The sequence below is a fragment of the Diabrotica virgifera genome, chromosome 6 (assembly GCF_917563875.1).
Source record: "Diabrotica virgifera virgifera chromosome 6, PGI_DIABVI_V3a".
Taxonomy (NCBI): domain Eukaryota; kingdom Metazoa; phylum Arthropoda; class Insecta; order Coleoptera; family Chrysomelidae; genus Diabrotica; species Diabrotica virgifera.
The window spans coordinates 37,111,798-37,124,028 of NC_065448.1; the positions used below are offsets into that span (position 1 = coordinate 37,111,798).

A 12,231-nucleotide genomic window follows, 5' to 3' on the forward strand; every position below is an offset into this window, starting at 1 on the left:
TAAACGGCCTAATATTCAAAATTGTCAATTGCCTAATTAATAGCGATGTTTTGCTTAGTCTTATAGACTTTAATGTACCATGAACTGTGTCACGTTCAGGTGTAACTTTTCATACTTCGGTGCCTAATTCGCAACATAATTTCTATTGTCCGATAAAAAGTATGTGCAGAAGTGTAAATAACTTAAGATCTGTGGACATTTTTTTTTAGTTTTAACATCTTTAAACGCGAAATACGCAATAGCTTATCGAATTGATGTCATGTTATTTTTCTTAATTAAGGTCTTTGTTTTTTTATTATTGTGTATGTGTATTAACAACAGAAACATTTTTGGTTATTCTTCATTTTATTTTACATATATTTTGTCATCAAGTGTTCAGTCAATGTAGTTTTTTTATGTACACCTTTATGGGTTTATACACGGTGGATGTATATTTCATTAAATAAATAAATAAATAAATTATAATAAAAGTTATGAATTTTTTAAAATAAAACGTGCAGATTCCTGTATTGCAAAGTTTAATCGCAAAAGTTGAGAGACGAAATTAGAAATTTAGCTTTTTAATCAAGTTTATATTAAAATATAGATTACAAATAAGTTTCTAGAAAGTTATCGACGTTATAAATCCCCAAAATAACACTTATTTTTTTATTATTTTATGTTTTTGATGGTGTTGAAAAAGAAAATGAAATTTATTTTGAATTTTAAGTGGGGAAATATTGTCAAAATCGCAATTTTACTTTTACTTTAAAAAATTCATAACTTTTATTAGAATAAGACTGAAAGCTTGAAACAGGTCCCATTGTCTTCAGAAAGGTGAGAAGAATTACTATAAAAAATGTGATTTCATTTTTTTTATTTTTATGGTAAAGTTGCGATCAAGACCTGTTGCAAGATGATTTGGACAGATTACAAAGTTGGTGCAATAAAAACAAAACCCACTTGAATGTAAAAAAATGTTGTTTCATAAGTTTTTCTCGTAAAGTCAATAGAATCGAAACAAGCTATACTATTCACAATACGCCATTAAATAATGTTTCTTCTATTCAGGATTTGGGTGTTATTTTTGAAGAGAAGCTTACTTTCTGTGGCCACATAAACTCTATTTCAATAAAGGCATCTAAGCTTCTTGGTTTTGTTACTAGGAATTGCAAGTATTTCTCCATTAATTCAACAAGATTGGTGTATTGTTGCTTAGTTAGAACTATTTTAGAATACTGCTCAGTTGTTTGGTCACATAACAACTAACACCTATGGAATTCACAACCTACTGGATATATAAATGAGGCTATTAAATGATTACGATTGTGATATTTTCAATATAACTGGAGGTACGCCGGTGTTCAACATTCCTCCATGGAGAGTTTGGAGTAGTTCCAATGTCTCTTTCCAGCGTTTTGTACTTGCAGTAAGTTCAATGTGTCGCTAAGCCTTCGATAGCTAAGTGGTGAACTTTTAATGAACCGTAAGATGCTGTAATTCTACGTTTGTCTCACTGCAGCAAAAACTCAAAAGAACCGTGACGTATGCGTGACGTCACGAATCAGCTGTTTGTTCGTAGTGATAGATGATAGATTTGTTCGGTTTGTTTACATTTTATTTTTGAGGTTATACCTTTGTTGTTTTTGCTTTTAACATTTTAATAAAATGAACTAAAGTGAATAATTATAAATATATTATTACTATTTCTGTTTTAAAAAGTGTTTAGGTATATATACTTTGTTTTAGTCTAATTACGTTATAAATATACCTACTTTGGTTAATGAAAGAGTCTATTTCTAAAATAATATTGATGTTTGTAAGGTGTAAATTGTGTTTATTTTATTTTTGTTATTTAACTCTGGTTCTGTATATTTGAGTTAACATAATAAAGTTATTTTATGACTTTTTAGATTTCTTTAATTTCTTATTTTTACATAAAGTTACCTTTGAGGTAACATTTTTTTATTAAATGGAATTGTGTTTGTTTATATATAATTTGACATAAGCAGGCTTTTAAAGCTTGTAGGCTGGTTTTTATTGGTGCAATACCTTTTGTTCACCACCTCAACTTGGTACAATTATTGTTTCGAATTTTTGAGCGAGTCCAGTAACTGCCGATTTATTTGTTGCAATTCTCTAGTAACACTAGAATTTCGATGGCCCGCTTTGTTTTTTGTGGTAATTTGGCATGCTAAAAAGTCCGTTTTAATTTTTGCCTCAGCTTCAAATAGTATTTCCAAATCTGTATTTTCCTCCTGAATTGGTTGTGAATTTTTCGTACCTGACAAGATATTAAATTAAATAAAAATGTAACCATAATAAAAATTCACAACAGTGAATAATTTTTAACATCCAAATCAGGCATTATGGAAATGTGGATTTAATTAATGGATAGCTTTAAATATTACTGTGCAATAAAGAAGAGAGGAGTATAAAGACAAAAAAATTAAGATTGGTAATGATTAAAAATATTATTTTCTTTTTATTAAATTTCTTACCAAAACAATTATGAGATATATGTGAGGATGCATGTTACCAATAAGTTTTCTGCCAAGAAGGTGAAAATGTTACAGATACAGTGGAACCTCGATTATCTGTCAGGGCCAAGGGTATGACGGATAATCGAAAAGACGGTTAACAGAACATTAACAAAACTTAATTGATCAAACGACTAAGTGACACAATCAATGTTCGAATTTGAATAAAATTTAATTATGGTGACACACAGATATTGACTGTAATAATTATTGTGCTGTGCATTTTTATTTTCAGCTTGCCATTCTAAAAATAGAATTTTAAAAGCAGGGTATCATTTATGACCTATTTAAATTGAAATTTAATCCAGAGTTCTGAATAAGAACAAAAATTATTTACATAAAAAAATGCGATGGTGGCATAACTGCACGTGTACATTTCAAGGAACTTCGTTTGGCTTATCGCAATGTTCAAACAAAATTAATTGATGACTAAATTTTTACTTATGTAGTTAATATTACTTATGTAGGTATGGACCCTGACGGTTAACAGAGGTGACGGTTAATAGAGAGACAGATAATCGAGGTTCCACTGTAATCCACTTTATTAATGAATCAACAGAGTATTTATGCAAACACACATTACATTCCCTATGGGTTAACTGGCATTTGCAATCTCTGTTTACTTTTTTTATGTGGTAGGTTTTTTGACTTTTTGAAGACAACACATATAGTAAAATCATTGCTAAGTCCTATGTGGCTTTTTGTAAATTTACATGTACACCTTCTGCTTTCAGTGACTTGAAGAATCATAGCTGCAGGGCAGAAACTATTTTAGTACCTTGAGTTTTCAAATATCAGGTACGGTTTTGAACTAAATGACTGCAATACTTGATGTTTTCCTGATGATAAAGATTTATTTCGAAGTGTAATAAATCTTGAATCAGTTTCATTTTCTATACCATTTTTCCATATGTCGAATTCTTCAAAAGTTTTAAACTTTAAAATGTCCTGTTCAACATCAATGTCATGTTTACCCTTAACCCTCTACCAGGCCAATTTTATTTTCAATGGAAAAATTTAAAGCTTGATAGATTTTGACTCAAAGGAGTTATATTATAAATTAGCGCTAACCAAATGTTAGTGTACTAAGGTACACTTAGAGGTATAAAGCAAAAGGCGGGTTTGCATGCTGCAGGCATAAAAATGGCTAGAAATTAAACTACCTTTAGACGGGCTTGCCTGCTAGAGGGTTAAAATGGATGATATATTTTTCAAATGAACACTTAAAATGACATAGGACATTTTTGCTGTTTATTCGATGTTTCATTTTTACCTTCTGAATGCAATTTTAAATAGTAAGTAAACAAGTTTTTTCTCGAAAAATTTCTGCCACAATTGCAAGTGTATGAATACAAAATGTTCTGCCTTATACATATTTTAAATGCGATAGTTTAAGATCATTTTCTTGATTTTTTTTGTCGCCTCAAATTAGAAATATCCAAGTAAAAATGTTAAGAGTAGTATTTTAGATATAAAAAGATCTAGATACTGGTTTAGATAGGCCTTCAGGCAGGTCAATGAGAGGCCATAGCGCGTACCTGAGCATCGAGACCGTGTCCGGCAAGCACGAGCTTGATGGCCAGACCTTGCGGCTGCTCGGCTGACGAGGAGAATAATACGCAAGTATTGTCAAATCGGCAGCTGAGTGACAGACACACACCAAAGTCCGAGCGGAGGGACACCAATCCAGGTTGGTGTCTCTCCGTTCGGAACACACATTTAGGGACTTCAGTCCAAAATCATGAAAAACATAAATAAACTCAGTAAAGTAATTAGGGAGAAAAGCTAAACAGCTACCCCTACAGATAGGTGGCCTAACCACAACCATGACAAGACGGAGGGTGTTACATTAGCCAAATCACTCGACGTAAAAGTTCAAAGCCTCCCCTTCGTATGTCACACGTTGGGGAGGGGTGGAGGAAAAAACCTGGGGGTCAGATAGGTACCGCTCCGGAATGATATTCTTCGGGAGCGAGACCGGTTTGATCTTCGGACATGTGGGTCCCGCTGACTAGCAGTGGTACACACATGTTCCTAGAGGTTGGGTTGAACGCGTTTGTGTGTGAGTAAGTGTGCAGTTTACGAATGAAGATTACTTCAAGGGTATATGTTTATGTATTGTAATATAAAGTAGCTATTAATAATTTTGTCTCTTTCTCTCACATAAAAGTCAAATATATAATAAATGTTTATTTCAAATATTTAATAAATGTGTCAGCATCATGTATGTGGTTTTATTTACACAATAATTTTAAGTCCTATTTATAAATATCATTTATACCGAAAATTCTCCTAAAAAGTGACGTCTTTGTGACGTTAAAAAGGTTACGTAGAAATAACGTAAAATTGTTACGTAACATCGCTGTGAATTTTATACGTATATTTTAGGTAAAATTTGATGTAACTTTTGTCGTAACTTCTCCCAAAATGTTGACGTTTGTTTGACGTTATATATACGAACACTGTTAGCTGGGTTAGCTCTTAAATTACTTTGTAATAATGGGTAAGGCCCGTAAATAAATAAATACCTAAATAAATATTCTTGGTCAAAGTTGGCATTAAAAATAATATGAGGTGATTTCGTAATGGTTTCTTTAATATGTAAATAATATCATCGGTAAGTAATATAAAGCAATAAAATTAAGGAAAATGAATAAGTTTAAAGTGTTTTTTAATGTCTGGCTAATTGGCTCGGACAAGGCCATAAAATTCACATAAAAAAGTGTTTTTTGAGAAATCTTCTATTGTCTGTTGTTTTCCAATGACAATGATGTTTTGCAACTATATCTAATGAAGCAATAACCTTAACCAATTATATCCAAAATCAAATTGATATGAAAAAACGTTCTAGGTCGAAAATACCTATGATATGCATCCTAGAGTTAAATAAGTAGAGTCATAAAAACATGTATTGTATATTTAATTGCAATCTTTAGTTGTTATTGCAATGTTTAGGATGTTGACAAATTTACATCAAATAGTTTACGTTTTGCGATACAAATTTAATTTTTATTGATGAAATTATTGAAACCATCGGTTAAAAAGGTTTCGGTTAACAGAGGTTTTACTGTATTATTATGTATTCGCGGTGTGCAAGTACTTGGAGGGGATATTATGAGAAACGATCGTGCGCGAATGGCGGAGAAATCTTGTAACTTTCTTAACTAATTCATATTATCAATTGAAATTGTCAAATTGACGTATATTTCATACCTACTGTCATTGAAGAAGAAAAATTATATGTTGCTCCACAATATTGATATGATATGCAATTATTATATAAAAGTAAATATGATTAATTGTATTTTGCTTGCAGTACTGCATTTTAATAACTAATTTTATTTACTACATACAATTGTTTACCTTTTAATAACATAACCTCATGTTACATTTTCTTTTTATAATTTTTTTTGGGCTATGGCCTTGACAATTATCCAGCAACAATTGGCCAATATAATTAAAAGTGCTAAAAATGTTGCTGAACTATGAAACCAGGTGTCGCTTTTCCGAACTTGCACGGTCCCAATACTGGTACTAATGAATTTTGTTATATTTTGTATGTTTTTAGTATGTAGTGAACATTTTGAATGTAACTTTTTGTTATTGGGTTTATACTATAGGGCTTTTCATTCACAGTCATTTGTTTCGAGCTTCTGTCATATGTTGTATAATCCATGTATATTAATGTTATACACGGATTATACGTAGTGTGATCAACTCACTCGAATCCGGGACAAGGCTGAAAAAAATACCTGAAATCCGGGACTTTTCAATAAAACTCGGGTTATTTTTTTTAAGAACACGATAATTAAAATACAAAAACGAAAAATCCACCATTTTAGTTTTAGTAGAATATTGGCGATCATCATGGCAATCTTCACTTTATCTGCAGCAACGTGAAAAAGCTACACAGATGATGTGTTGAACCAGGTTCTGAGGTTATTTAACCAGGATGTTCTTCTTCTTCCTGGACCTCGCTTTCCAAATATTTTTCCTTGCAAAATGGCTTGTCTGGATTCATTTCGCATGCGTCCAACTTTCGAGATTTGATGGTGGTTAGTACCAGGGCCACTTTATCCATTAGGCAACATAGGCAGTTGCCTATGGCGGCACATCATGAGAGGGCGGCAAAAATACTGTACAAAAAATATTTGTGTATAAAAATTATGAATCTGGGTTCTGTCATTAAAGAGGATGAAGCTCTTTCAAATTACTTTGCAAGGAAGCCAAAAAATTGTGCCCAAATAAAACATATAAAGAAATAAGAAAGATAAAAAGAAAAATTCAATTTGACGAGAGGATCGATGATGAACTAAAATTTTTCGGCTAGTGATGAGATGAAAACCCACACATTCTATATATTATAATCGACACTTTGATAAGAGACCTGAATAGACCTCTGGAATCTTATTGACTTATTTATCAACGTTTTCGTGTTATTAACAGATCTGCCAAAATTAAGCAATAAAGAAATTATTAAAGAAGCTGAAAATCTGATACAAAATAAAGACGACCCAGATAAGTACATATTTCATACATGAATGCATTCACTTAAAGGGTCATTTGTATACCACAATACAATCACCAATTTACATATCTAAATATTTAAAGAAGACTTAGTGCAATCACTGAAGCTGGATATGAGCTATTACCTCCGATTTCGTTGAACCTCCATCGATTTGCATGAAAATTGGTGAGTGGTTAGAAGATATCTCAAGGAACAAAGGTGACATGTTGTCAACTTGCGCTTTTACCCCGGGGGTGGATGCCACCCCTTGTCGTAGGTGAAAATTATTTTATTAAAAATATCCACAAAATTCGATAGAGGGACAAATTTCAAGCAAAATTTGTTATATAAAGTTATTAAAATAAATCAAAACTTTTTGAGTTATTAAAGATCAAAGATTTTAATTTTTTTGAGAAAAATGCATGTTTTTAACCGATTTTTCATAAATAACTCAAAAATTATAAGATTTTACAAAAAAGTTATTATTACCAAAATTGAAGCTAATATAAAATGAAATAAACTCCTTACTGGAAAAACCGTTTTATGTTAACCGAAATTGAGTTATATGTAATTGAATGTATATTTTTTTCGACGAGTACCCAAATCTAAGTATTCAAGTTTAAATAAAGGGAAAATGATGCATTTTATAACATAACCTTATTAAACATTTGTCAAATTACTTAGAAATATCCATCAAATCAGTCCCCGAACAAGCTGATAGGGTTAAAATTTATCCACAAAAATTTATCTTTTAAAAAGTTTTCCAAAAAAGTTATTGTTTTTTTTTAATAATTCCGTTAATTTTTACGATATCAGGTTTGCCTAAAAACCATTTGAGAGTTAATTTTATTGGCTATTAAACCACGTCGAGGTTATTCTTTTAACAGCCTCACTTTTTTTAAAAGAAAAGGTTAAAAATGGCCCCGGGTACATGGTTAACGCAGCAAAATTTAAGCTTTAAATGTTTCTATCTCAGTTATTTTGTACCCTACAGATATAGTAAAAAGGTAAAATATTTGATACAGAAAACACTAAAATTCGGTTATACCTACATATATCACTGTTTACGTATATTGAGTATTTTTGGAGTTATTATCAAAAGAAAATGAAAATTACGATAATTTTAAATTATATATTTTTTTTCAAAAATATGCATTCTAAACCGGTCAAAATTGTTGAAATCATTACTTATGCTAATACATATAAAGAAATTATATTACGGATTACTATAAATTTTAATTTTTGTAGAAATGGCGTATGTGTTATTTTTCACTTTTTCGTAAAAAGTTCTAAACAGTTCTCTTATTTTTATACTGGAGCTCATTTGATACGTACTCCGAAGTACTCTGACAAGTGCTTAGCAGGTATATTTTATAAAATGCATCGTTTTCCCGTTATGTTATTTAAACTTGAATACTTAGATTTGAGTACTCGTCGAAAAAAATATACATTCAATTACCCATAACTCACTTTAAATTAACATTAGTTTAGTTCTTTAAGTGAGGAGTGTATTTATCTTTTTATTATTTTCAATTTTTGTAATAACTTTTTTTTATAAAAGCTTATAGTTTTTGAGTTATACGAGAAAAATAACTTTAAAACATGCATTCTTTTACGAAAAAATAGAATCTTTGATCTTTAATTACTCAAAAAGTATTGATTTATATTAATAACAAATTTTGCTTACAATTTGTCTCTCTATCGATTTATGGTATTATTTAAAAAATAATAATTTTCTCCCCCGAGAAGGGGTGGCATCCACCACCACAGTAAAAGCTCAAGTTGGCATCATGTCTCCTTTGTTCCTTGACGTATCCTCTAACTACTCACCAATTTTCATGAAAATCGATGGAGGTTCAACGAAATCGGAGGCGAAAACCTTCAGTGACTGCACTAAGTGGATTGAAAGACATTTTCCCTAATTTTGACATTGCTTTGCACATTTATTTGTGCATCCCAGTTGCCGACGTGTCCGCTGAAAGGTCATTTTCTAAAATGTCAAGAATTAAAAATAATTTCCCATCAAGTATGACGCAAGAACGTGTTAATAATTTGTCGATTTTGTTATTTTTTTTTTTTTGAAAATTCTTTTTTTTATAGAAAATCTCTGATATGATCGAACTGGAATGACAATTTTTTCTGTTATAGGTGTTTATTAGTTATCGTTGTTTAAATCCATTTTTAGTGTATTCTTATTTAAAAAAAAATGTCTGCAGTTTTTTTTCGCAATAATTGAGGACTAACTAGAGGATTGCCTAGGGCGTGAATTGACCTAAACGCGGCCCTGGTTAGTACTTCTCGGTTCTTCCCCATTCTTCTATGGACCTCGGATCTGGATTTGTGACCCGATCAGTCCTATAGAACTAGAGCAATCCTATAATATATCCTATAGTCCTTAGAACTATAATACCACGATATAAAATGCATGGTTTTTGGATGTGGTATTAGTATTACACTCTAGAAATTGTCGACTTTTTTTCGTCCCACCAATTCAATTTGATGTGAATTCTTATATTAGAAGAACAACGTATTCAAAATTTCAAAATATAATTTTACCAAAACTTTGAAAAATCGGATAGCCCGGAAGCCTTGTCCGGGACGCCGGGACACGACTTCGTAATTCGGGCCATGTCCCGGATTTTTCGGGCTAGTTGGTCACACTAATTATACGACATATGACAGAAGCTCGAAACAAATGACAGTCGATGAAAAGACCTATAGGTAATTTATGTTTTGAATCCTAACTTATATTGTAATTTAACTGTTAATGGGGTTATCCCGTATAATAAATAAATAAATAAATAAATAAATAAATAAATAAAGAAGTCAATGGTTACCTATAAAATCAGCAGGTCCTGTTAGTTTTTTGTTGGTAATAGTTTTCATAATGTTACCCATAACTTCAAATGTGGGTCCACTAAGCACCTTTTGTAACTTTCCTTCAAATTTTTCCTTTAGTTCTTCTTCAGTATATGGAAGCTCAATCGATGTTTCATCTCGATTAAAGAGAAACGGTAAAAAGTAGTAACTAGTTTGGCCTTGTTTAATTGGATCTAAGCTAACTACAAATAACATCTGTCTGCTATCTGGTAGTAGGTGGCTATGTGGTAACAGGAACAATCTGTGCACTGCAGTTATTGGAATTGTATAACGAAATGTTTTGCCATGAAGTTGGAAAAATGAATTGAAAATTTTAATATCATAACGCCCTCTGGGAGTAAGACAGTTGATTTTTTTGAATATAGCAATAGCATCTACTGGTATATTGATAACACTGGCTTTATCCACTACCTGTTGTTGGAACACTTCAACTGGATCTACATCAGAAGCTTTCTTATCCGTATTTGCTGATGATTTCTTATTTTCTTTTGAGGTGTCACCTAATGAAGCTTTAAATTCTTTCATTTCTTGTTCATATCTTTCTTTATCCTTTTCATCATCATCATCATCCTTTTCTTGGCCTTTAGCTTTAACCCTTGCCAGATACGCATTTGGAGCAGCTTCTTCAAATGATTCTCCAAACTCATCTTTAATGTTCAATTTCTTTTTGGTAATAAAGTCAAACAGCTTACCATACTCTTCTTTTTTTATACTGCCAAAAGTGTGAACAGTGCCTGACTTTAGATCAATTTTAAAGTCAAAAGCTCTCGTACTTCCACCAGCTCTAGCAAAATTAACAGAAGCCATATCTTCAAATGTAATATGAATAGTTGGTTTATGAACATAGATGAAGCCCCTTTCCAATGGATATAACAAACCAGCTTTAGCTTTGAAGGAACAACTAATTGCTGGTGTTCCAGAATGACCTATAAATATAAATATGATATACAGTGCATCCATAAAGTAACGCATAAATTCATTATTTAGTAAATAGGCGACTTTGAGAAAAAATCTCGAAAAATGACAATTTTTATTTTTAAATTACGATTTTTTGGCATATAAATCATACTAATGATGGGCGTGATGACGTAATCGATGATTTTTTTAAATGAGAATAGGAGTCATGTGATAGCTCATATGAAAGGGTATTCAATTTTCTATTCACTAATATAAACATTAGCATAATTATTTATAAATCGTGTTCAAAAATTTTTTTTTAAATAAATTGACACAAAAAGATGAATGTATGCAATGTTTTTAATTTTAAATACATTTTACTGCTGTCAGAAAACAGAAAGAAAAATCCAGTACCTGGATTCATCGGTGAACAATATTCTTCCCCAATCGTCATTATTCCAATCAACATGTTCACGAGCAAAATGCAATCTTTGCCTTCTATGGTCTCTGGTCAATAATGGGCCAATTGGTGCCCTTCCAGGGCATAGGTCGTTTTCGGCAAGTCTTCTTCTAATCGTATTTTGGCTGATTCTAAAGTTATAACGATCCAAAAATTCATTTTGTAGAGAAGTACTGGTAACAAACCTTTGTCTCAGTGTACGAAGTGTCAAAAACCGGTCTTGATTAAGAGTTGTAACCCTTCTACGGCCTTGACCGAGTCTTCTTGAGTTACTTCCAGTAACAGAAAAACGTGTTAACCCTCTTGAAATGGTTGACTGGGTGACGTTAAAACGTTCAGTGAGTTCTACTTGAGTGTATAACCTTCTTCGCGAAGAGTAACGATTCTAATACAGTCACTTTCTGACAAATTTCGATTTTCTTGCTGCTGGTGGTTCATTTCAAAGAAAAACACTTAATAAACTTGAAAAGCCCCGTTAAACGTTCAGCACAGCGTATTCCAACCCAACTAAATTCGAAATAAAATGAAGCACATAACTAGCATGTTTTTAATTTTTTTGCAAAAACTGGTAAAAACATCAACGTTTTTTACTGTTCTTTCGACAATTTTTTTTTAAAATTATGCGTTAATTTTGGGGCGCAGTGTATTTTCAATGGGAAATAATTTTTATTTTTTATGCTAATTAGGGGGTGACGTTCCCGCGTTTTTTGACAAAAAAAAAGAGACCAACTTTGTTTTGAGTGTAACTTGCTTATTATTGATGCTACAAACTTTTTTAAAAAACAGATAGGTACACATATTTTTTTAGACACTTTAAAAAAGTTGTAATGAGTGTTCTCCAAAAAATGCAGCATCATTTTATGGGTATTTCACTTTGAAATTTGAAGGATATGAACCTATTTTTCATTAGCTAGAACTTTGCTTCTGCTGAGTCTAGTGAGTTCATAAATACATCATTTTTTTTTATT

The 12,231-nt window shown here is 31.5% G+C and overlaps 1 protein-coding gene across 14 annotated transcripts in view; it reads right to left on the reverse strand.

Annotated features, from left to right (window-relative positions):
• The window catches only part of LOC126885869 (uncharacterized), a 156,187-nt gene that overhangs the window by 125,419 nt on the left and 18,537 nt on the right, over positions 1 to 12,231 (reverse strand). For 13 of the 14 annotated variants that reach the window (XM_050652652.1, XM_050652653.1, XM_050652650.1 and 10 more), the window contains exon 2: positions 9,864 to 10,832. The exons of the other annotated variant lie outside the window; for it this stretch is intronic. In XM_050652652.1, the coding sequence (XP_050508609.1) occupies positions 9,864 to 10,832 (969 nt within the window). The remainder of the gene's footprint in view (positions 1 to 9,863; positions 10,833 to 12,231) is intronic. 14 annotated transcript variants of the gene reach the window in all.